This window comes from Bufo gargarizans, chromosome 3 (assembly GCF_014858855.1).
Source record: "Bufo gargarizans isolate SCDJY-AF-19 chromosome 3, ASM1485885v1, whole genome shotgun sequence".
Classification (NCBI taxonomy): domain Eukaryota; kingdom Metazoa; phylum Chordata; class Amphibia; order Anura; family Bufonidae; genus Bufo; species Bufo gargarizans.
Window position 1 is genome coordinate 428,084,072 of NC_058082.1, and position 27,232 is coordinate 428,111,303.

A 27,232-nucleotide genomic window follows, 5' to 3' on the forward strand; every position below is an offset into this window, starting at 1 on the left:
TGGCTTCCATGGGGCTGCAATATATTGGCATATCTTTTTTTTCTTTACTACTGTATGTGATAGCATAGTTAACATAGCATACAGAAGCATCTATTAAAAAACAATACATATCACAGTACACATTTACTTTTACATAGTTACATAGTTGATACGGTTGAAAAAAGACATAAGTCCATCAAGTTCAACCAAGGGATAGGTGGGGATGCGACTCCCAGAAGGAAGTGAGACTCAGATTTCTACACGTTTCCATAAGCAGTAATGTAATTTGCTTTTAAGAATTCATCTAAACCATTTTTACTGTCCACTGTTCCTGTTGTGATCACGTCCTTATGAAGTAAATTCCACAAATTCACAGTTCTTACAGTAAAGAAGCTTTGATGATTCTGGAGGCTGAACTTTTTCTTCTCAAGTCGGAGGCAGTGCCCCCTTTTCTTTTGAGGGCATTTTACATGGAACAGTTTTAAAAAAAAAGAGCCCAATACTTTTTTTTATCGGTCTTTATTAAAAATATTGCAACCTTTTTTCTGTACAGAGCTGAGAAGCTCTACTAGCACCCTTTGGATTTTCTGTCTTTTTCTTCAGACCAGGATCAGACAGACTCCTTACATTTGCTCTCTGACCTCCTAAACACTCATTATAGCTCAGTTCTTACCTTACTGATAAGAATGTGGCTAAAATAAGTGTTTATAACCTAGAGATAAGGTTTATTAGATGACCAGCACAAAGTGAAAGTACCAGTCACACAGCTAGAAAACAGTAAACCCTTTGTGACAGAACAGCTTAACATTTTTTTTTTAATAAAGAACAATTGAAAAAATGATTTTTAACAAAAAATGGGTATCATGCAATTATTTAGAAAATTGCCTCCGAAGGTGTACATAGCCTTTAACTTTGGATACATTATTAGACTATATGTTAAAAAAAACATAATAAAAAAGCACAAAATAATCTGCATTACATTTAAGTCTCCATTCTATTAGCTGCACAGTGTATTCTACCACAACTACTATGTTTTTTGCTATAGCAGAACATTTTAGAAGTCAGCCAAGTCTCTTCACTAATTGTGTAATATACACAGGTAATCGGCAGACGTTTTATCCAGACCCTCCTATCTTCTGACCCACATTAGTTACCACTATATTTTGTAAGCCCAAAATCCCTTTAAGCAAGAACGTGCTTCGATGCTTGCCAACTGTTTCTACACATTCTTTATCCACCCTATGGGAAAATGACTATGTAGCAATAATAGTAGACTTAGCTGGATTTGGCTTGACATCATTATTCCTCTACCATTATGTTGAAGTACAAACCGGATTCCAAAAAAGTTGGGACACTATACAAATCATGAATAAAAACTGAATGCAGTGATGTGGAGGTGCCAACTTCTAATATTTTATTCAGAATAGAACATAAATCACGGAACAAAAGTGTAAACTGAGAAAATGTACCATTTTAAGGGAAAAATATGTTGAATCAGAATTTCATGGTGTCAACAAATCCCCAAAAAGTTGGGACAAGGCCATTTTCACCACTGTGTGGCATCTCCCCTTCTTCTTACAACACTCAACAGATGTCTGGGGACCAAGGAGACCAGTTTCTCAAGTTTAGAAATAGGAATGCTCTCACATTCTTCTCTAATACAGGCCTCTAACTGTTCAATCGTCTTGGGCCTTCTTTGTTGCACCTTCCTCTTTATGATGCGCCAAATGTTCTCTATAGGTGAAAGATCTGGACTGCAGACTGGCCATTTCAGTACCCGGATCCTTCTCCTACGCAGCCATGATGTTGTGATTGATGCAGAATGTGGTCTGGCATTATCTTGTTGAAAAATGCAGGGTCTTCCCTGAAAGAGATGACGTCTGGATGGGAGCATATGTTGTTCTAGAACCTGAATATATTTTTATGCATTGATGGTGCCTTTCCAGACATGCAAGCTGCCCATGCCACACGCACTCATGCAACCCCATACCATCAGAGATGCAAGCTTCTGAACTGAGCGTTGATAAAAACTTGGGTTGTCCTTGTCCTCTTTGGTCCGGATGACATGGCGTCCCAGATTTCCAAAAAGAACTTCGAATTGTGACTCGTCTGACCACAGAACAGTCTTCCATTTTGCCACACTCCATTTTAAATGATCCCTGGCCCAGTGAAAACGCCTGAGCTTGTGGATCTTACTTAGAAATGGCTTCTTCTTTGCACTGTAGAGTTTCAGCTGGCAATGGCGGATGGCACGGTGGATTGTGTTCACTGACAATGGTTTCTGGAAGTATTCCTGAGCCCATTCTGTGATTTCCTTTACAGTAGCATTCCTGTTTGTGGTGCAGTGTCGTTTAAGGGCCCGGAGATCACGGGCATCCAGTATGGTTTTACGGCCTTGACCCTTACGCACAGAGATTGTTCCAGGTTCTCTGAATCTTCGGATGATGTTATGCACAGTTGATGATGATAGATGCAAAGTCTTTGCAATTTTTCGCTGGGTAACACCTTTCTGATATTGCTCCACTATCTTTCTGCGCAACATTGTGGGAATTGGTGATCCTCTACCCATCTTGGCTTCTGAGAGACACTGCCACTCTGAGAAGCTCTTTTTATACCCAATCATGTTGTCATTTGACCTAATTAGTATTAATTGGTTTTCCAGCTCTTCGTTATGCTCAAATGTACTTTTTCCAGCCTCTTATTGCTACTTGTCCCAACTTTTTTGGGATTTGTTGACACCGTGAAAATTTGAATCAACGTATTTTTCCTTTAAAATGATACATTTACTCAGATTAAATGTTTGATCTGTCATCTACGTTCTATTACAAATAAAATATTGACATTTTCCATCTTCACATCATTGCATTCAGTTTTTATTCACAGTTTGTTTAGTGTCCCAACTTTTTTGGAATCCGGTTTGTAGTTGTCAATAGCTCAAATGCCACTATATATAATAGACTTGTAAATTAGATGATTCGGGGGATTCATTCTCCTGTAAACCAAGAATTACTGTGTGATGTATGAAATACAGCCTGGATATGTTTAAGTAATAGGGCCTCATCTAGATGACAATTGGCTTGTAAACCCAGGGATTAACATAAATCTGTACTACCTCAGGAACATATATTATACAGGATGATCAAAAATCTACATAGTCGTCAGGAGGTTGAGAATACTATTTATCTACCAAGATGGAATTCTAATAGATCCTAGGCAAAAAATAAGCCAAATGACCCAATTTTATGAAAATCATCATTATCATCCTACTAGCATACAGCTGGGTAGACAATGCATTGAGGGTGTATTGAGCAGTGAGGGAAGAATATTTGCACTATAGAAACTGTCAGCAGGCAGTCTGTTTTTGGTGAATTTGGTTTCAAAATGGTCCCATAATTTGGACATCACCAGAAATGTTTATGATTTATCTTGATCATGAGAAGGTCTGTATCATTCCAGGGAGAGAGGAATGAACACTTTCCTGTTCCGCCCTCACTGCGGAGAGGCTGGCGCTATCACTCATCTACTTGCAGCATTCATGACAGCAGACAATATCTCTCATGGATTGAACTTGAAAAAGGTAAATGTGAAAATATGAAATTTCCAATAAGTGCTCTGAGTAAAGAATGCACCTTATGTACAATACTTGTCTTTTATAAATGGTAAAAAGTATAATGACATGCAGTCACTAGGACATCTTTGGTCCTTTCAGATTTGGCTCACATAGTGTTTTCACCCTCTGTGGGGCTTACCGTTGAGGGCTATTTCTGAATATCTGAAAATGGTAGTCAAATGTATACCTTGATGGGTGCACTCACTTTAATGGGTCAAATGGAGTTCAAAAGATTCATCTTTCTAATCCATTTTAACCTGCTTTCCAGGTATACTGAATCCAAAGATGAATCCTCTGAACTCCATTACATCCAGTAAAGTGAATGTATCTATCACGGTATACATCTGAATACCATTTTTGGATATTCAGACATATACTCCCGACGGAAAGCACTACAAAGTGCTAAAATGCATTGTGTACCGAGCCTTTAATTTACCTCCCCCCAGCCAACATCCTCCTCTGACTCCTCTTCAGACTCCTGCTGACTTGTCTCAGATGGAGTAGACCCCCTGGGATTTCATTCAGCATTGCGACTTCCTCATCTTCCAGCTCCTGCTCCTTGACAGCTTGATCAATGCAATATACAAGCATATACAAGGTGGAGTTCCATCGCTTCGGGCAGTCAAAATCCGACGTCTGACGGGCAAGTGGTGTTGCTGCTGAATGTCAGCAAGGCAAGCCATGGCCATGTAAGATCTTCTAAAATAGCTAGAGATTTTCCTGGCCTGCCGCAAAACGTCCTGGAACCTGGTGTATTTGGCAACGAATCGCTGCATGACTAAGTTTAGGATGTGTGCCATGCACGGCACGTGTGTCATTTTGCACTGTTTCAGCGCGCTCAGCAGATTGGCACCGTTGTAGCACACCACTTTACCAACTGTCAAATTGAGCGGGGTTAGCCACTGATCGGCCTGTAACCGCAGAGCTGAAAGCAGTGCAGGACCGGTGTGGCTCTTGGCTTCCAGGCACAACAGTCGCAGCACAGCATGGCAACGTCTCACCTGGCACGTCGAATAGGTTCTGGGGAGCTTGGGGGTCCAGCAGAAGAGGCGGTAGCAGTGGAAAAAGAGGAGTCAGCCGAGGAGGAGACAGAGGATGGAGTAGGAGGAGGAGAAGAAGAGGCCGGCCTTCATGCAACCCGTGGTGGTAACACCAAATCCACACGGGTGCCACGGGTTACATGCTTGATGGCTGTCAGAAGGTTCACCCAGTGGGCAGTAAAAGTTATGTACCTTTTTCTGCCCGTGTTTGCTAGACCACGTGTCTGTGGTCAGATATATCTTGGCACCAACACTGTGCGCCAGAGATATATTAACTTGCCGCTGCACGTGGCCATATAGTTCAGGAATGCCCTTCTGGGAGAAATATTTCCTTCCAGGGACCTTCCATTGCGGTGTGCCAATGGCCACAAATTTTCTAAAGTCCACCAATTTATATGGCAGTAGTTGGCGGGCTAGTAGTTCCGACAAGCCAGGGGTCAGCCGTTGGGCAAGAGGATTATCCGGCGTCATAGTTTTTTTAAACTCGAACATTTGGGCCTTGTGCCACATGAACGCGATGACGGCACGGTGGAAGGTGGAGTGGAGGACAAATGGGAGGAGAGAGGAGAAGGAGAAGAGGCAGGACGTGGAGCACTGGGAGTGTGGCTTTGTGGGTTCTGACGGCGTTGCTCCCACTCGGCTCGGTGATGGGAGGCCAGGTGCCTTCTTAAGGCAGTCGTCCCTAGGTGAGTGTTGGGCTTACATCGACTTATGTGTTCACAGCACAGGCTGCAGATGTCAGCACTATTGTCAACGGCTGACACGTTAAAAAAAGCCCACACTGCGGAGCTATGTGCCGGTGTCCTGGGAGCTCAAAATGTGAGCAATCATGGTGGATGGCTCGCTTCAGATACATTTGCAGTCTGCTTTTTTCCTCCTGTGCACTGTGAGTTCTGTCTGCTTCTCCTCCTTCTCCTCCCTATCTGCTGCTCTGTCTCTCCCTCTGAACTCCCCTCCCCTTTCTCTCTCTTGTGGGCACACATGTGACGTCCATCGACACGTCATCATCGTCACCTTCACCACCATTCACATTAGAGATCTCGGAGTATGCAGCAACAGTGGGGACCATCCTCCTCAGGCCAATCTGGGTACTGTCGTCAGACCGCTGGGCGGCGGCTGTTGCTATCTCCTCTTCCTCATCCGATGCCAAGAATGGTTGCGCATCGGTAAGGTCTGGGAATGGATGGGAAAAAAATTCCTCTGACTCAAGTGGAGGGGCTATGGTGGTGGTGGTGTCTTTGGGGGTACACACAGCACAGAGGATGAGGAAGGTGCAGAAGTGGTAAGGCTGAGTGAGCCACTCAACCAACTCTGGTACGTCCTTTGACATAATCGCACTCCAACTTCCCACTCCGGCCTGGTGCACCTGCCGACCCCTACGACCCCTGTGGAATGGCCTGCCTCTTCCTCTGCCTGTCATTTTCAAAATGACCCTGTGCGAAAGTCTCTAGAGAAGAGCAGTATTTGTGGAAGCTGATACAGTCCTGATCAAAAGTTGAAGACCACTTGAAAAATGGCAAAAAATCATATTTAGCATGGCTGGATCTTAACAAGGTTCCAAGTAGAGCTTTAACATGCAACAAGAAGAAATGGGAGTGAGACAAAACATTTTTTGAGCATTCAATTTAATGAAAACAGGCTGTTTTTCAGCTGATCAAAAGTTTAGGCCCACATGCCTCAGGTAGTCACACATTCTCCCTTTTTGAACGTGGTCGGGTTGTTGAACTGCATAAGCAGGGTCTCTCACAGCGCGCCTTCGCTGCTGAGGTGGGACGCAGTAAGACAGTCATTTGGAATTTCTTAAATTCTTAAATGATCCCGAGGGTTATGGAACAAAAAAGTCAAGTGGAAAACCCCCAAAAATTGCATCAGCACTGAGCCGGAGGATCAAATTGGCTGTCCGTCAAGACACTGGACGATGCTCGATCAAAATTAAGGCCATTACTGGTGCTGACTGCAGCCCCATAACCATCAGACAGCATCTGAGACTGAAGGGCTTAAAAAAAAAAAAAAAACGTCTTCAAAGACCTTGTCTCCTTGAACGCCACAGAACTGCTTGTTTGGACTTTGCAAGAGAGCACCAAACATGGGACATTCAAAGGTGGAAGAAAGTTTTATTCTCTGATGAGATTATTTTTTACCTTGATGGTCCTGATGGTTTCCAACGTTACTGGCATGACAAGCAGATCCCACCTGAGATGTTTTCTAAGCGCCACAATGGAGGGGGCGCCATAATGGTCTGGGGTGCTTTTTCCTTCAGTGGAACAATGGAGCTTCAGGAAGTGCAGGGGCGTCAAACGGCCGCTGGCTATGTCCAGATGTTGCAGAGAGCATTCCTCATGACTGAGGGCCCTCGTCTGTGTGGTAACGACCGGGTTTTTCAACAGGACAACGCTACAGTACACAATGCCCGCAGGACAAGGGACTTCTTCCAGGAGAATAACATCACTCTTTTGGCCCATCCTGCGTGTTCCCCTGATCTAAATCCAATTGAGAACCTTTGGGGATGGATGGCAAGGGAAGTTTACAAAAATGGACAACAGTTCCTGACAGTAGATGGCCTCGTGCGGCCGTCTTCACCACTTGGAGAAATGTTCCCACTCACCTCATGGAAACGCTTGCATCAAGCATGCCGAAACCAATTTTTGAAGTGATAAACAATGACGGCGGAGCTACTCATTACTGAGTTCATCTTTGGAAGTTGGATTTCCGTTTTGGGGAGTTTAGTTTTTTTTTGGGAGGTGTGATCCTAAACTTTTGATCAGTTTTCATTAAATTGAATGCTCATAAAATGTTTTGTCTCACTCCCATTTCTTCTTGTTGCATGTTGAAGCTCTACTTGGAACTTTGTTAAGATCCAGGCATGCTAAATATGATTTTTTGCCATTTTCCAAGTGGTGTTAAACTTTTGATGAGGACTGTATGTGGCAGGCCTCAATCAGTTGTTAGTTGAAGCTGGTATATCACCCTCAAGCAGTAATTTTGTGGATGCAGGTACAGTACAGACCAAAAGTTTGGACACACCTTCTCATTCAAAGAGTTTTCTTTATTTTCATGACTATGACAATTGTAGATTCACACTGAAGACATCAAAACTATGAATTAACACATATGGAATTATATACTTATCAAAAAAGTATGAAACAACTGAAAATATGTCATATTCTAGGTTCTTCAAAGTAGCCACCTTTTGCTTTGATTACTGCTTTGCACACTCTTGGCATTCTCTTGATGAGCTTCAAGAGGTAGTCATCTGAAATGGTCTTCACTTCACAGGTGTGCCCTGTCAGGTTTAATAAGTGGGATTTCTTGCCTTATAAATGGGGTCGGGACCATCAGTTGCGTTGTGGAGAAGTCAGGTGGATGCACAGCTGATAGTCCTACTGAATAGACTGTTAGAATTTGTATTATGGCAAGAAAAAAGCAGCTGAGTAAAGAAAAACGAGTGGCCATCATTACTTTAAGAAATGAAGGTCAGTCAGTCCGAACAATTGGGAAAACTTTGAAAGTGTCCCCAAGTGCAGTCACAAAAACCATCAAGCACTACAAAGAAACTGGCTCACATGCGGACCACCCCAGGAAAGGAAGACCAAGAGTCACCTCTGCTGCGGAGGATAAGTTCATCCGAGTCACCAGCCTCAGAAATCGCAGGTTAACAGCAGCTCAGATTAGAGACCAGGTCAATGCCACCCAGAGTTCTAGCAGCAGACACATCTCTAGGACAACTGTTAAGAGGAGACTGTGTGAATCAGGCCTTCATGGTAGAATATCTGCTAGGAAACCACTGCTAAGGACAGGCAACAAGCAGAAGAGACTTGTTTGGGCTAAAGAACACAAGGAATGGACATTAGACCATTAGACCAGTGGAAATCTGTGCTTTGGTCTGATGAGTCCAAATTTGAGATCTTTGGTTCCAACCACCGTGTCTTTGTGCGACGCAGAAAAGGTGAACGGATGGACTCTACATGCCTGATTCCCATCGTGAAGCATGGAGGAGGAGGAGGTGTGATGGTGTGGGGTGCTTTGCTGGTGACACTGTTGGGGATTTATTCAAAATTGAAGGCATACTGAACCAGCATGGCTACCACAGCATCTTGCAGCGGCATGCTATTCCATCCAGTTTGCGTTTAGTTGGACCATCATTTATTTTTCAACAGGACAATGACCCCAAACACACCTCCAGGCTGTGTAAGGGCTATTTGACCATGAAGGAGAGTGATGGGGTGCTGCGCCAGATGACCTGGCCTCCACAGTGTCACGACCGCTATCCCAGCAGCAGTCGTGTCGTACCAGACGGAGGGGAAGGGGGACCCTTATCTATGGATGGGAGATAGAACGGCCACCCCTGACTAACCCTAAGCTGGCACCTGTCTGCCCTGATACCCTAGACGGGGTGTGAACCCGTGCGGCGAGCAGGATGCCTAAACCCTCAGTCACCCTAGCAAGACTAGACTGGGGAAAGGCAGATGGGAGCACTAGTCACCATCACTCATGTCTAGGAGAACAACAGGGGAAGACAGCAACAAACAAACAATCTATAACAGAGAATAGACTTATCCAGTCACGAGCAGAGAAGGTGATCCCAATAACGACAGTCCACACCAGACAGGAGCTCCACAGCAATACCATCAAACGATCTCCTTCAAAGGTCAGAATAACACTGGAAGTAAGGACTATATCTGGCAATGACTGCAAGTGAAACTGAAACTAATATAGTAGCTGGGAGTGGCAGACAGGACTCACCTGAGAAGGATGCCTACAAACTCCCAGTCAGGACAAAAAGGTTCACAAGGCAAAACCCTGATGACATACCCTGAACCACAGAGCAAACTCACAAGCTATCGTGAGTAGCAAGTCGCTGCGACCTTCTCCTCCCAGACCTGTCTGGATCAGTCACAGTCGTGACACACAGTCACCGGACCTGAACCCAATCGAGATGGTTTGGGGTGAGCTGGACCGCAGAGTGAAGGCAAAGGGGCCAACAAGTGCTAAGCATCTCTGGGAACTCCTTCAAGACTGTTGGAAGACCATTTCAGGTGACTACCTCTTGAAGCTCATCAAGAGAATGCCAAGAGTGTGCAAAGCAGTAATCAAAGCAAAAGGTGGCTACTTTGAAGAACCTAGAATATGACATATTTTCAGTTGTTTCACACTTTTTTGTTATGTATATAATTCCACATGTGTTAATTCATAGTTTTGATGCCTTCAGTGTGAATCTACAATTTTCATAGTCATGAAAATAAAGAAAACTCTTTGAATGAGAAGGTGTGTCCAAACTTTTGGTCTGTACTGTATATGGAAAACTTCTATCACTATTTTGTGAAAGCTGATATATGGCAAGCCTCACTCAGTTGTTAGTTTAAGCTGGTATATCACCCTCAAGCAGTAATTTAGTGTTTGCAGGTATATGGAAAACCTCAATCACTAATTTGTGGAAGCTGATATATGGCAGGCCTCAATCAGTTGTTAGTTGAAGCTGGTATATCACCCTCAAGCAGTAATTTTGTGGATGCAAGTATATAGAAAACCTCTATCACTATTTTGTGGAAGCTGATATATGGCAGGCCTCAATTAGTTGTTAGTTGAAGCTGGTATATCACTCTCAAGCAGTAATTTTGCGGACGCAGGTATATGAAAAACCTCTATTACTATTTTGTGGAAGCTGATATATGGCAGGCCTCAATCAGTTGTTAGTTGAAGCTGGTATATCACCCTCAAAAAGTATTTTTGTGGATGCAGGTATATGGAAAACCTCTATCACTATTTTGTGGAAGCTGATATATGGCAGGCCTCAATGAGTTGTTAGTTGAAGCTGGTATATCACCCTCAAGCAGTAATATTGTGGATGCAGGTATATGGAAAACCTCTATCACTATTTTGTGGAAGCTGATATATGGCAGGCCTCAATCAGTTGTTAGTTGAAGCTGGTATATCACCCTCAAGCAGTAATTTTGTGGACGCAGGTATATGGAAAACCTCAATCACTATTTTGTGGAAGCTGATAGATTGCAGCCCTCAATCAGTATTTTCTGGAAGCATACAAATGCACTATAATATACTTTCTATGTTAGAAAGTATATTAAAAATATATATCACACCCCTCTGTGTATCATACCTATCGATAGCACAACGTTACCAGTCCTTAAAAGGACTTTTGTGGCCCTATTAGCTAGCGTTTGGTGTCCCTAAGTTCCTAACAGGCTGTCCTTGCTCCAAAATGCAACCTCTCCCTACACTGGCAAAACACATCATGTAAACTAGCTGCCAGATCGGGTTCTGTTATAGGGTTGGGGGTGTGCCCATGTGCTGTAACATCTCAATTGGCTGTCCTGCCCCACCTGATGGATGTATCATGGGTCAAAGTTTGGCACAATGCAAAAGAATATGGCGCGTGTGGACATCACCATATGTTCGCATGTTCAGCGGATCACGAACGCGCAAAGTTCGCCGCAAACCGACCACCGGGCATACTGCAAGGCCATCACTAGTGGTGACTGCAAGCATCCAGAACTTTATCATTACATGAGGTTGTCCAACCCCAAAACCAATTTTAGTTATGACAAGGAAAGCGTTTTAACAAGGAAAAAAAGCACTAACCTACAGTACTTACCATTCCCTCATTCCAGCATCAATGCTCATGGAATGGTGATGTCCTGTCCATGGTAATGTTGACCGATGCTGTCTAATTGGCCTCAGTGGTGACAGGTCCCTAAACATTATCACTGAGCAAGGGCATTGGCCTTGATGCTGGAATGGAGTGAACTAAAATTGGTTTTGGAGTCAGACAAGCCCTTTAAGGTTATGACTCTCTAAATGGAAACAAGATTTAAAGCTCTATATGAGACAGTCTGTCAGAATGTCCATACAGTTATATTGAGAAATTAATGAAAAAAATGTTGAGCTCAAAATCTAGATCACAATGGTATTCAAATGTGGGCATTCTCTTTAAAGGGAATCTATCATCAGCTTTATGCTAGTCCTAACAGCTCCAGCACATGCCAATGAGTTCGCACCTTCATGAGCTCCCTGGACTTCCCACCTCCTTATGCTGATTGACAGTTTCTTTCCTAATGCAATCAGTGGCAGGTGGATGGAAAGAGCCGGAAGAGTGCTCATGAATATCAGGACTTATCTGCATGCGCTGGAGCAGTTCAGTACAAGATTTGACAAAACAGCAAGGGCAATTAAAGGAGACCCCGAGCAGGATTTTGCTCAGGGAATCTTGCACTAGTTTATGCTGCACCATAAAACTGGTGACAGATTCCCTTTAAGGTACTACATTAAAAATATAATTTAGTTATTGATTTACTATTTTCATAGAATTTACAAAGCTTGTATTTTACAGAGTCCCGTGCTGCAATACCTGTACCTTTTGGCGAAAATCCCCATTGCCATGTCACCCCTGAGTAATAACAGCCTGTTTCTGGAATATGCTAAGAACCCATTGCTGGATTTCCATGAAAAAGGCCTGGTAATATCTTTGTCTACAGATGATCCTATGCAGTTCCATTACACCAAGGTAACAGCCAAACATTTTTGTATATTTGTAATCCTTTTGAAGGAAAATGCATAAATGGTGGGCTTAGTAGTATTTGAAGGTTTTTTTTCCACCATTAAATATCATACTCATTCTATGGATCAATAAAATATTAACAATTATTGCTACTTACATGCTATTAACCCCTTCCCAACCTCCTCTGTACATGGACTTTTAACCTGGGGAGTAACTACCATAGTGGCAGACCATGCGACTGCTATGGGGCCCAGGGCAAGAGGGGGTCCAGTTGGGATCATCCCCTCTTCTACTGGGAGTGAAAAGTTGGTCAGGACTCCACCCACTAAAGGAACAACAAGCAAATGATGCAGTGGAAAAAATGGCCCAAGGGTCATTGAAAGGGGTTTAGGCGGAATCCCTTCTGTCCTGTTGGGGGGGAGGGGGGGCTGGTTTGATCCTTGCGCTATGGGACTCTTACTTCTCTATGTAAGCCACTGCTCAGATGTCATGACCAGTTGCGACTATGGTATCTAAGAGGTCTTTCCCTAGGAGCGCTGTGATCCCAGGGACCGAACATCTCCCTTGCTCCCAGATCGAGGGAGCCTTTGGTTGCTATGGTAGTCTCAGGCCCTCTGAAGGGTCTGAGGCCTGCTTTAGTGAAGGTCCTATGGAGCCCGACCTAAGGAAGGATGCCAAAGGAACATAGCAAATCACCTATAGACTGCAATAGTAATTCAGATAATGTTTAAGTCCCCCTTTAAAAAATTCAAACCCCCTTTACCCCATATTAAAAATAAAAAATAAACAATAAAAAAATAAAGATCATAGGCATCACAGCATCCCAAAATACCCGAGCTATTAAAAAATAAATGTATTTTTTCTCTACGGTAAACGCCATAACAGAAAATGACCGATTGCTTTTACATTACTTCACCACCCAAACAAAATTAAATAGAAATTGATTAAAAAGTCATATCCACCCCAAAATCAACAAAAGTATCTATAAAAAACTACAGATCACCGTGCAAAAAATGCCTTAACACATCAGATATAAAAATAAGTTATGTGGGTCAGAATATGTATAGTTTTTATTTATTTTTAAATATTAAAACACAAGTTAACTATATAAATGTGATATCGCTGTAATCGTACTGACCCACAGAATGAAGTGCACAGGTCAGTTTTACTGCATAGGGAATGCTGTAAAAACAAAACCCATAAAACTATGGAAGAATGACATTTTTTCCAATTCCACCCCATTTTGAGTTTTTATGGCTTCCCACTACATCATATGCAATATTAAATAAATTTAAATGAAATTACAAAGTACAACTTGCCCCACAAAAATAAGCCCTCATATGTCTATGTGAATGGAAAATGTAAAAAAGTTATGGCTCATGGTGTTCAAAGTGCACTGCACAGCAATGTGCACACTCAGCTAATGAACTGAGTTCTAGTAGATCTATACTATCAAGCAGGGATGGGAACTTAAAGTGGCCCCAAGTTGTAGGCAGGTTCAAATTAACAGAAGGCAGGGCAACACAAGTAGGCATGTCAGGTATTCTCCACACAAGACCAACATTCACATGACCAGCTGGATATGAAAAATAAAATGCAAGAGCTTGAAAAACTTATGATTCAAGAGACTGAATTATGGTTGGACCATACAACGCTGGTAAAATATGTGTAAAAATCCATGATTCCACATGGACTAAGAATTAAAAAAATACAGACTACAATTTTTTCTGATACTTTTGTCTCAAAGTGGAACAATTTATTATCAGAATGCTCCATAAAGTTGATGTCTCTAATTATTGAATATGAGAATGAGAAACTCACAAGTATTCAACATGAGATAGAAACATGTAAAAGTACTCTGAATAAATATCTCTATACCGGAGTACGCCACGATGGAACAGAAAATTGTGACTTTGGTTAAACAGCTTGAGGAGAACATTATTGAAACCAAGCATAATAAATTCCAGAGGGATCTTTATGACTACACTAACAATCAGACTTGTGAATGGGGGAGACGCGATAATCTTTACTATACCACCAAGTTCATATTAAAGAACAAAAATGAAAAAAATCATAGAGAAAACCAGTGAAACAGAATGTATCACTCAAAGTAAGTTTCAACTCATCTGAATTTGAAACATCAGAGGTAACCAGTGATTCTCAGGATTCAAACAACTCTAGAACTAAATTACTGTTCAAATCTAAAAGGACTAATATAATTAAAAATGACACAACAGATCCAGAACAACCTACACTTGTCCCTACATATAGCCGCCAGTTCACACAAATCCAACAAACTATCAGGAAATGTCTTCCTTCTACAGTATATGACACCTTAAAAAGTGGATGTAGAATGGTATTAAGGCGACCCAGTACATTGGCTAGTGTTCTCTCCCCTTCGCTTTTCACACGCACTGCAAATAAATCATCGAGTACCTGGATAAAATATCTAGGTTTTACCAAATTTGAGGACACCCATGCAAAACGTGTATATACGCTACACCAACAAGAAATTTTCACAATCCTACACACACGGAAACATTCTCGATAAAAAAGCTATATTAATTGCAATATAATGGGCATTATTACTGTCATTGAATGTACAATGTGTGATCTGATATATATCTGTATATAGGGAGTTCCAGCGGGAAATTTAAAACAAGACAGCTGTAACATGATAATTACATTAATAACCCCTCAGCGACGGGTACATCAAATGCAGCCAACCATTTCAGAACAGTACATAACCGTAGTTTAACTGGCTTCCATACCTATGCGATTGAAAAAGTAGTTGTTCCTTTGAGAGGTGGTAATATGAAGGCATATTGGATATTCAGATTGAATACCAGATATCCTCAGGGTCTCAATCTGAGGAAAGAATTGATGTATTTTTACTAATACTGTGGTAATCCAACATGCATAAGCTAATAATAGCCATTTTTTGGGGTTTCACCGATAGCTACATGAAGATGTCCTAGTAATTTAGATGTATTCCTATTTTTATACCTATTTTTCATGTTTGACTTTTTATCCCATTCACACTATGCAGTTTTTCAGGGCAAAAATATCTGAAGCTAGAGTCCTGATTCAGAATAAGTGCTGTTGTGGAAGTAGAATATGCCCTGTAAATATGCTGCTGTACTTTGTATTATGTATTTTATTAAAAATTTTGTGTGAGACTTATATACACATGTATTTTTTATGCTGTTAAATGTAGATCTCAGGTGTAGCACATGGCAGAGTTTTGGAGTACCCTGTCTCTGGGAGGTGGTTCCCCTCCTTCATTGTTGGTTGGGGGAGTAGATATATTTGAACCTGGAGGTTTGACAGTCCATACGGTTATGACTAAGAATGCTACAGTTCGAAATACGTCAATTGTGCGGTTGTGTCCACATGCTGTAATTTGTCACCGAAAATAAAGACGAAGAAACAAAACGATTTACAAGTGCTAGAACTTTCTTTACGTTGTTTATGTCAGGAATACCATAGCAGAAAATGCCATCCCATCAGAACTATATACCACAGAGCAGCACAATATATTGCCCAAAAAAATGTCTCTGTGGTGGCCATCAATAGGTGCCATTTTTCAGTGTATGTGTCTCTGATTAGGATATGGAGCATGGGACGCAGGGGGTGAGATGCAGGCCATAGTTGAATTTAGGAGGGAATGTGCGATCACTGGCTGGTTATATGAGTAACTGATTCTCACAGCATTAATTACCGCCAAAAGCTCATTATGTACCCGGCTATCGTCAGAAAGGAGGGCTTAGTTGGCCCCCTGGGCATCAGCCCACCGGGAAATTTTTATGTTGGTCTATGGCCAATCTGCCCCTTCTATCAAGGCAGTATAGCTGAGAAGACTTCTCGGCTTGTTTAGATTGTAAAGCTTGACATCCTGACAGCTGCACAAGGCCAGCCTTGTTTTATTTCATTATGTTTTATTGCCTTCTAAGGCAGTGCGTACTGTGGATCTCACAATATATGTGTCTTCATTATTCTGGATCACAAATTACCTATCTGCTGGGAATGTAAAGGCGCATTTACACTTGTTCCCAATAATCTGCCTGAATATCTGGGTGTCTAAAATCCACCTTAAAAATAAATTATACTGTCAACTGCAAGAGGGGGAAGGAGACTGATTCAGCTCAGAGACAGACTGTAGCAGCATAGATTAACAGAATTAAGAAGGGGGATACAAGAAAGAAAGAAAATTTCTTTTTTACACTTGAATAGGTTATTGGTTACGTACTCAGGGCCTCCCACTAACCTCACACTTTTTTACCCTAAATACCTTCCCAATAAGACACCACACACTCTGCTTGCCACAGCAGCCGTTTTATTAATAAAATAAATACATCCATAAATAACAATAACATTAAAATTAACATTAACCCCTGACGAGGGAGATCGTAGAAGCCCCAAAATGTTACCATCCATAAGAAGCCAACATGGCAATTCCATCTTGCCTCCAGCCGTAAACACCAGCTCGGAGACACCAACTGATGGACGCCTCTCCGACCAACCAAGTGCCTGAAACTATGAGAGTCCAGCCCCGCCATTGAGGCCCTCCCATTTCCAATACCGTCATATACCACCAGCTTCTATGATCTCCCACCGCCAACAACACGCAGCTTAAACCTTAAAAACTTCCCTCAAGTCTGCGCGTTCCTCCACAAACGCAAAGCCCGTTCGATTCCACTCTGCAAACCCAGGGCCCACAAATCAATGCCCACCGCATTCAAATGTACCCCATCCGCTCTCCAAAAACCTCCACTCCCTGACTCCAAATCCGTATGCCTAACCGCCACTGCCCCATTACGTGCCATAAACCTCCCAATAGCCCTATTCACTTTCACTCTGGCCTTGTTAATGCGCTCAACCGAACGTGCCTCCCTCCAGGTCTTACGAGCTACTATGTCAGACCAAACCGTCACCATACCTGGAAACATAGACCACAATCTCAAAAGGTCAAACTTAATATCCTAATCAATTCCTGGCAAGGCCTGACCCCCAAATCATTACCCCCGACATGCAACACTAAAATGTCGGGGGCCCGATCCAACCTCGCAAACTGGTGCACTTCCCTCAACACACTCCCCCATAACATACCCCTTCTCCCCAGCCACCGTAACACCGTTTCCTCCCTACCGAAACCAAGCTGCCGTCCCTCCGGTCGCACGTCCGCCCAGAGCACCCCCCTGAAAACAAAAGAATGCCCAAGAATCCACACCAAAACCGCACCTGCAACACAAATAAAAGAAAATTAATGACAGCTCCCCTAATCACCAACCACCCAACCGAACATAAGATTTAAAACGCGAAGATTCCCATCTCCCCATCTTCTTAATCACTTCCTCACTCAAACCTAACCTGGCCGTCTCCATTGCCGCCCCAATCCGGAAGGAATGACCTGTAAAATCCTTAGAGTCCATTCCTAGTGCCCCAAACATTTTTAAACACTGCCACAAACTGAAAACGCAACAGAAACGACCCGTCCTCGTGCCGCAGCAGGGGTCCCATCTCCCCAAAACTCACCCCCTTCCTGTACTCACCTAAGCATCGTACAGGACACAACACACACCCAGGCACCTCAAACAGTGTCACGCTACAGCCTCTACCTTCCCTATCCGTCTTAGAAACTCGGATCCGGACCACCACCCTATCACCATACAAATCCTTGTCCCCCACACACAAACTTCCCGCCCTACTAACACTGGGACACACTAACTCACCCAACTGAAAAGCCCCAAAAAACGCTAACGGAAAGGCCAATCTAAACAACCGCACCTCACCCACCGACCTACAAATCAAACCCACCTGCTCACCAATCCGCAACAATAAAGCGAACGAAACCGGCCGCCTATGATCTGCCACTCGCTTTCCCCTTCTACACCCCCTCAATACCTGTCTCACCAAGAAGGTCTTAGTAACATCTGGGAGGCCCCTAAGTTTAAACCCAAACGCCAAACCCGCCATAACCCGATTCACCTGCGCTACTGACCACCCATTCTCTACCATATTCCCCAAAAACAATACCAACGGAACCTCGCCCTCACCAATACCCACACCCAACTCAGCACACCACCGCTCCCAATCTCTTTATACTTTACCGTAGGCCATCCAAGTGCCAGCGCTCAAAGACTCCCTCAACAACCCCGCCTCAATGTCAGTTCTTGCAAACAAGGCCCCCGGCCCCAATTTACGCACCCAACCTACCGCCGCATCAAAGGAGGTATAGACCACCGAACAGAGCTCAGGATCAATACCTGCATTGACCGACGCCCCCTTTGGAAAGGACAGGTAATGAATGAGCCGAAACTTGTTTGGCTCTTTCTTGGGCACCACCCCCAAAGGGGAAACCCACAAAAGGCCCATCCATTCTACCCAACGCCACCTCCTTCACCAGCTTCTCTGAAACCACCTCCATATGCTCCAAAGCCGACCGCAGATTCTTCCTAACCCCTAACACATGCTCCACTGGGCGAGACGGAATACTGAAACCCTCAGTGAAACCCTTCCTCAAAAATTCCGCCGCCCCCTTGTCTGGGTATCTATCTAGGTACCACACCATCACGCCCACCCGCACCGGCGTCCGACCCTTTTCCACCAGCCTCACCCCCCCCCCTCTGCTTTGCTCCCCTGAAACACCGGCTAGCCCCATGACCTCCCCCGCAGGAAGAACACTCGTGCTTGAATTTACACTTTGGCCCAAACTTGCAACTCCCCTCATTAAAGAGAAAGCACAAACCCTTGGCCGCTGCTGTTGCAAACCCTGACTGACCAGACCCCCCGTGTTTCCCCCGAAAGGGCTGCCCAGACCGTACAGGCGCCGTCACTTTCATCCACAACCCTATGTCTTTATGATCCCACCGCATGCTACGGCTGACCGCTTTCCTCATGACGGCCTACCCTTACCCTTCGTCCTAGTCCGGCCTCTCTAGAAACAAAGCAAATTACTTTAAAACAGCTGTTATTAGACGTTCAGGGCTTTTGGCAAGAAAATGTAAAAGTATTTATAAGTTCACTGCATCCACTATAACAGCAAATCAGACCAGTTCTTATTGCTGCAATTCATTGAAAAATTGCAGTTAACTTCAAGTGCATGCTTATGTGTTTTGAACTACAAAGTTCTTATTCTGACTAACGGGATAATCCTGTAAATCCCTGACAGTTGTCAACCCTTTACTTCATTATTATTTATGAATATTTATGAATGTGAAGATTAATCATTTATCTACTGTTTCCATCAAGACTAGCAGTGCTATGGTTTCAAGATCTCTTCTGAAGCCTCAAAGCAGAAACAGATCACGAGCAGGCCATACACATCAGGCTACTTTCACACTAGCGTTCGGGGCTCCGCTTGTGAGTTCCGTTTGAAGGCTCTCACAAGCGGCCCCGAACGGATCCGTACAGCCCCAATGCATTCTGAGTGGATGCAGATCCGCTCAGAATGCATCAGTTTGGCACCGTTTGGCCTCCGCTCCGCTCAGCAGGCGAACACCCGAACGCAGCTTGCAGCGTTTTCGTGTCCGCCTGGCCGTGCGGAGCCAAACGGATCCGTCCAGACTTACAATGCAAGTCAATGGGGATGGATCCGTTTGACGTTGACACAATATGGTGCAATTTCAAACGGATCCGTCCCCCATTGACAGATGCTGCCAGGCAGCAGGGGGCAGACCCCCCCTCCTCCTGTAATTAACTTATTGGTAGCCAGTGCGGCCCCCCCTCCCTCCCCAGTATTAATTGTAGCCAGTGCGGCCCCCCTCCCTCTATATTCATCGGTGGCCAGTGCGGATTCCCAGTATTAAATATGACCAGTGCGGCCTCCCCCTCCCTCCCTCCCCAGTATTAAATATGACCAGTGCGGCCCCCTCCCTCTATATTTATTGGTGGCCAGTGCGGATTCCAAGTATTATGACCAGTGCGGCCTCCCCTCTCCCCCCCCCCCCTAATTAAAATCACCCCCCCCCATCATTGGTGGCAGCGGAGAGTACCGATCGGAGTCCCAGTTTAAATTGCTGGGGCTCCGATCGGTTACCATGGCAGCCAAGACGCTATTGCAGTCTTGGCTGCCATGGTTACTTAGCAATAAATACAAGCATTATACTTACCTGAAGAGCTGCGATGTCTGAGCGGCCGGGCGCTCCTCCTACTGGTAAGTGACAGGTCTGTGCTATAGGCAATGCGCCGCACAGACCTTTCACTTACCAGTAGGAGGAGCTCCCGGCCGGACACAGACATCGCAGCTCTTCAGGTAAGTATAATGCTTGTATTTATTGCCAAGTAACCATGGCAGCCAAGACTGCAATAGCGTCTTGGCTGCCATGGTAACCGATCAGAGCCCCAGCGATTTAAACTGGGACTCCGATCGGTACTCTCCGCTGCCACCAATGATGGGGGGGGAGATTTTAATTAGGGGGGGGGAGAGGGGAGGCCGCACTGGTCACAATACTTGGAATCCGCACTGGCCGGCCACCAATGAATATAGAGGGAGGGGGGCCGCACTGGTCATATTTAATACTGGGGAGGGAGGGAGGGGGAGGCCGCACTGGTCATATTTAATACTGGGAATCCGCACTGGCCACCGATGAATATAGAGGGAGGGGGGCCGTACTGGTTACAATTAATACTGGGGAGGGAGGGGGGGCCTCACTGGCCACCAATAAGTTAAATACAGGAGGGTGGGGGGTCTGCCCCCTGCTGCCTGGCAGCATCTGCCAGGCAGCAGGGGGCAGTCATGTACACAGTTCTCAGTATATTCTAACTTGAAGCGTCCCCATCACCATGGGAACGCTTCTGTGTTTAGAATATACTGTCGGATCTGAGTTTTCCAAAGTGAAAAATCAGATCTGAAATAAACAGTTATGCAAACGGATCCGTTCTGAACGGATGCAAGCGTTTGCCTTATAGGAGCGGATCCGTCTGTGCAGACACCAGACGGATCCGCTCCTAACGCAAGTGTGAAAGTAGCCTTAGATAGCTGTTGGATGATCACTTGTTTGGCTGACAACTCACCCCTTTCCCTACCTCAGCCATAAATGTGTGCACTCCACTTGGCTAAATAAGCTGCTACCAGACACCTCTAACTGTGAATTGATTTTGTTGCTTACAGGAGCCTCTTATGGAAGAATATGCCATTGCTGCCCAAGTTTTCAAGCTCAGCACCTGTGACATGTGTGAGATTGCAAGGAACAGTGTTCTGCAGTGTGGATTGTCCAAAGAGGTTTGTACTCTTAGTGTAGTGTATGCCGTATTACTATTGCCATGTGTTACTAGTACTACTAGTAATTGCATTTTTATTGAATTACATTGCCGTAGAGTATGCCAGAAAACTTTATGAGATCAGTTGCAAGTGCATGTTATGAATGGCTAGGCTGACAGGTAGGAGAGAGAGAGAATGTCAGTAGCTTTTCCCCTCAAAACTGCTGACAGCAGTAGACAAGTGATTTGGAAAGCAATTAAACCTAAGGTGCTTGCACCCCCTCCTCTGAGTGATGGCTGTAGTGTCCAACCAGGAGACCAAGGCAAGAAATAAGGGTCATAAGGCCCAATAAATGCCACTAGGGACCGCCCCAATAGTTGCTTATAAACTTGGCTCTTATTAATTACATTAAAATATATATACAAAAAACTACCCACAGTGTGAAATTTAAATGATCAATCAGCCTGCAGTTTCCCACACATTCTTGAGAGTTTATACAGATGTAGCCGAGTTAACACGCAAAGTCTTAACTCAAATTTCTTAACTCATCGCATTATCTTGAAACAAAAGCCATTTAAAAGCAATTGAAGGTGTTTGCTTAACGCATTTAGCTTAGATAACACGTCTCATAAAGCATGTTAACTCTACTACATCTGTATACGAGGGGTTTTGTGTGTGTGACAGACTACTTTGCAACAAATCAGATGGCTTTTACATGCTGATTGTAAGGAGACATTACACTGCCGCCTTTAAGGATAACGTGTCACTGAAAGTGATCTTATTAGGGTACACTAGTTCCGTACTGACCAGTTATGTTAGTAAGGCCGGGCTCTGTCCCTCAATTGAGGATTGAAACTACTGGGTCCTCTGTTTAGTTACGGTAGCATGATAGCGGGTGAACGTGGTAGTCAGTCGACCCGTAAAGCTATGTGGAATTCATGCTCACATAATTATTGGTGTGGCTGACTGATAATTTTAATTTCACATTGCTTGCTGCTATATGTCAATGGGACAGCAGCAGCAGACAGGAAGAGAGAAGGGAGACGGCATGTGCGCATGACATGGGCCGTGTCCTCAAACAGATGATCGGTGAGGGTGCTGGGTGTCGGACCCCAGCTGATCTGATATTGATGACCCATCAATACGTGAGGGTTATGTATACCCTTGTATCTATTTATTGTGAGATGTAATAGAGAGAGCTGAGTGAGTCTCCTTCATCTTCAAGTTGATAGCTTGGAGATATCAGTCTCCCTATTGCCTTTAGTAAAGCTCTCTTGTATTTACTTGGCAGCATAGCTTGATGATATGGAAAAATCTAACCATTAAAGGGAACCTGCCACATTGAACATGGTTTCTGAGCTGCAGGCATTATGTTATAGAGCAGGAGGAGCTGGGCATATTGATATATCGTTTTATGGGAAAATATTCAGTAAACTTGTACAGTAATTTATTTATTTAAATTCCTGTTGATTCAGAGCTTTGAAGTAAAGGAGGTGGTCCTATCAGTGATTGACAGCCTTCCCTCTATGACTGGGTATACAGGGATAGCTGTCAATCACTGATAGGACCGCCTCCTTGACTTCAAAGCCCAGAAAGTACAGGAAGTTAAATGTATAAAATGCAAGTTTTACTGAATCCTCTCTCGTAAAACTACCGTATTTCTCGCCCCATAAGACACATTTTCCCCCTGCGTCTTATGGGGGCGAATAATAATGAGCGCTTCCATTACGGAAGTGCATTATTAGTACTGGAGGACCAGGAAGCGGTGAAGGCTCTGTACTCACCGCTTCCTGGTCCTTGGCTGTCAGCTGTGAAGGCTGCACACAGCGTGAGGGCGCTCTGGGACCTCACGCTCTGCGCGCCAGTTCACAGCATAGCCGACAGCAGGAGGAAGAGGATTGCGATATAGGGGAGGAGCGGCGGCATCCAGGAACAGAATAGGTGATAGGCTGCTGGGGGCATAATGGCTGATGAGAGGCATAATGGGGCTGAAAGGCATAATGGGGGCTGGGATGCAAAATGGTTGATAATGGGGGCTGAGAGGCATAATGGCTGATATGAGGCTGATAAGAGGCATTGGGCTCTTATCAGAGGTCTGATTGGGGTAATTTACATTGGGGTCTGAGCTGAGGTCTGATTGGGGGTCTGAGCTGAGGTCTGATTGGGGGTCTGATTTGAGGTCTTATTGGGGTCTTATTAACATTGGGGGTCTGATTGGGGCTGTCAGCTGAGGTCTGATTAACATTGGGGGGTCTGATTGGTGGTCTGACCTGAGGTGTAATGAAAAATATTTTTTTCTTATTGTCCGTCTCTAAAACCTGCATCTTATGGGCCGGTGCATCTTATAAGGTGAAAAATACGGTATATATCAATCTGCTCAGCTCTTCCTGCTCTGTAACATGCCGCCTGCAGATTATTTTTCATTTTTATGCTGACAGGTTCCTTTTAATCATAAAGGTACAATCATGCTTGGAAGACTTTTACTGGCTCCTTTCTTTCTAGTAATAGCAGTCCCAGTGATTTTCTCACATATCTATGTGACAAAAACACAGTGAAGGTGCACATTCCCTTAATAACACCCTTAAAGACAATAGATGGAATAATAAGCATAATAGTTATTATGAAATTAATAGTAAGAAGGAAATTACTAACTTGTCTCTTTTTTGTGGATTAAGCAGCACAAAGGAAATTGTAAATAGCGTTAGATTCTTTTAAAGGCAATTACATAGAGTTATGTGACGATAAATGATAATAATTACCACAATATGACCTCTTATTTCCAACTCATTAAGAGTAACAACATGACTCCTTTATTTTGAAAGGGATGTCCAGTTTCTAAAATAAAAGATAAAAAAAGATGCCCAGGGTTAGCTTACAAAGTCTGCTGCTAATCAGTGATTACATGACTTACTACTGGCATCATGGCTTCCGTCCCTGAGCAGTGACACCAGGGGTACAGAATGTGACCACTGAGGCCACTGATGAATGCTCAGTCATGTGTTGGCCATTGGTAAGTAAATACCAGGGGCTGCAAAACATCTTTGCTGGATCGGAGGGGGACTGAAGAGGGGAGAAACATTTGTTGCTCTTTTTATTTTATTTTAAAACGTAACATTGTGATGAATCTTGGTGAATTATTTTTTCATAATATTTACAATCCAAATGCTTGATTTGTGTAGGAGAAGCAGCATTGTCTTGGGGAAGACTATCACATGGAAGGGCCACAAGGCAATGATATCCGCAAGACTAATGTGGCCCAGATAAGGATGGCTTACAGATATGAAACCTGGTGTTATGAGCTCCATCTCATCCTACAGGCTTTAAAAACAGCCGAGTAAAGAATACTACAGGCAGTCTACACAAGTTTTAACCTCATGGGCCATTACTGAAGAAACTTCAAGCAAGTTTGAATCCCCCTGTAGGTGCCATGTTAAAATCCTACACAGAATTTATATACGACAAAAGTGTTCATCCTAACATTATTGCTGTTAAAGTGCTTTTTAGCAGATATGCTCATTTAGTTGTTTACCTCATGTATATCTTCTCCGTGCTTTTTTTTTGGGCCTCTACTGACTCATTTTCACCATGTAAACAAATCTCTCTGTTTGAAGCATTTCCTGTTGCTGGATCCAACCTCTCGTTTGTCTGCGTACGGCTCTGGCACTGCCCCTAAAAACACCCAACTGCCCCTAATCCCTCCCACCCAGTTAGCTGCCTCCCCTATCACTGCCAATGTTACTACTTTAACACGCCCATGGACACAACATCACAGGAAAAAAAAAGCTGCGTGGACATGATCATGAGACCACAGCCAAGAATGGAAGATAGAAGCGTTAATGGTAAAAGAATTACATTACAAAATTATAGTTAGCTAGGTAAAAAAGTGTTTTAAAATAAAAAAAAATTAACATTTCAAATTCCCCGACTTTCCCGATAATAAAAATAAATAAACAATAAAAAATAGACATTGCCACACCCAAAATGCCTGAACTATTAAAATATAAATGTATTTATCCCGTGCGGGCTATTATGAAAAAAATTAAAATGGGCAATACTAAATTTTTCAACTATTTATCTCCCCCCCCCAAAAATGAATAAAAAGTGACTAAAAAGTCCAAATGTTAAATCAATAAAAACTGCATATCACGCCACCCAAAAATTCCTCACACAGCCACGTTGACATAACTATAAAAAATTTATGGCGGCCGAATACGCCAATGAAAAGAAAAAAATAATTTTGTACAATGTTTCTATTTTTTTTTCAGAAAAACTATATAATTGTTGTATCACTGTAATTTCACTGACCTGGAGAATGAAGGTAACAGGTCAGTTTTACCACATAGGAAACGCTGTAAAATCTAAACCCATAAAACTGTAGTGGAGTTTCATTTTTTCCATCATATGCAATAATAAATGTTGCGATTAGATAGTACAACTTGTCTGGCTGAAATCAAGCCCTTATATGGCTATCTGGAAAGAAAAAAGTTATGGCTCCGAGAAGGCTTGGTGTAAAAAACGAAAATCATCCAGTTTGGAAAGGATTAAAAGATGTTGTCCCTGGTCTTAACATTTCTTTGGATAAACCTCCCAAGTGTGCCTTATTTGAACCAACTTTGTCTTTTCAATGTCACTCATTTTCATTTGAATCAATTTGTAATAATAATAATACATTTACAATTTTACTCCAGAAAGATGATTTGTAACTGTCTACTCTTTATTATATGCAATTTAAAGGGGTCATCCATACTCCTAATATTGATGACCAACCTTCAGGATAGGTCATCAATATCCAATCAGTGAGGGTCTGACTCCCAACATTCCCACCTATCAACAGTTCCCTGCAGCATTTGGTGGCAGAACGAGCACTTGAATAGAGCAGGAAGCACAGCTCCATTCAAAATGTAGTGGCCGTGCCAGATCACTGCAGCTGATCTCCAACAGAAGTGATTAGGAGAAGGGCTGCAGTAAACTGGTACAGCTACTACACTTTGAGTGGAGCTATGATCCTGCTCCATATAAATTGCTAGTTCTACTGCCGGAGGCTGCAGGGAACTTTGGAAATGCGGGGTGTTGGGCCCTGTAAGAAGGCGCAAGGGTCCGTCATTGACGGAAGGTATGTGTCACCGAGGTTCCTGGCCTCGGTGAAGTAAAAGCCGGTATTTTCAAGTGCTAGTGCTGGTTGACACGTTGCTATTTTAGTGTGGCTGTAAGCTGATCTGGGCTGGCTCTTACTGGGAGTAGCAAAAGTGCTGGGTGGGTGGCTTCTCCCCACGCTCCAGACCGGGTCTTTACTGGTATATATCAAACCCAGCCAGCAGTCTAAGCTGGGTGTGGATTACCCCTCTCTGACAGTGGAGCGCTGTCAGTCCCTGTGTGTTTTGGGATCTGAAAACTTGTGCCGTGCAAAAGGGCTGGGAACCGCATGCTGAGAAACAGGCCCCTAAAGCCTGCTGTGGACCACAGGTGGAGAAACTGCAAACTTTTCATGGTGCAAACAAACACCTAGACTGCAAAATGTCACTTTTAGTTTTTCCTTATGTGTGAATAAAACACTGAACTGTTTAAGTTAAAGACTTTGTGGTTGCCTCTATACTGCGTCCGCTAGCCTGTCTACCAGAACAAATCCCCACAGCCCCCACTGATTTGATATTAATGTCCCATGCTGATGATAGATCATTAATATCAGGAGTATGGAAACCCCCTTTAAATGTCTATTTACAGATGATTTTTGTAAAGTGTAAAGGAAAATCCATTCAAGCATGAAGCTATGCATGAAACAGGAATCTTTCCTCCAACAAACTGTAAGTGTTCCTCTTTTACCTTACACAAATTGGGTATATGCTTATGTTATAATGGATATTTCAGTTTGAGACAATTTATTTCAGTCA

General features: G+C 43.5%; 1 protein-coding gene across 1 annotated transcript in view; it reads left to right on the top strand.

The window, feature by feature from the left end:
- The window catches only part of AMPD1 (adenosine monophosphate deaminase 1), a 142,780-nt gene extending 116,581 nt beyond the window's left edge, over positions 1-26,199 (top strand). Inside the window, exons 12-15 of the mRNA XM_044288504.1 lie at positions 3,436-3,556; positions 11,975-12,148; positions 21,255-21,365; positions 24,524-26,199. Coding sequence (XP_044144439.1) covers positions 3,436-3,556; positions 11,975-12,148; positions 21,255-21,365; positions 24,524-24,682 — 565 coding nt within the window. The 3' untranslated portion in view covers positions 24,683-26,199. The remainder of the gene's footprint in view (positions 1-3,435; positions 3,557-11,974; positions 12,149-21,254; positions 21,366-24,523) is intronic.
- The last annotated feature ends 1,033 nt before the right edge of the window (positions 26,200-27,232 follow it).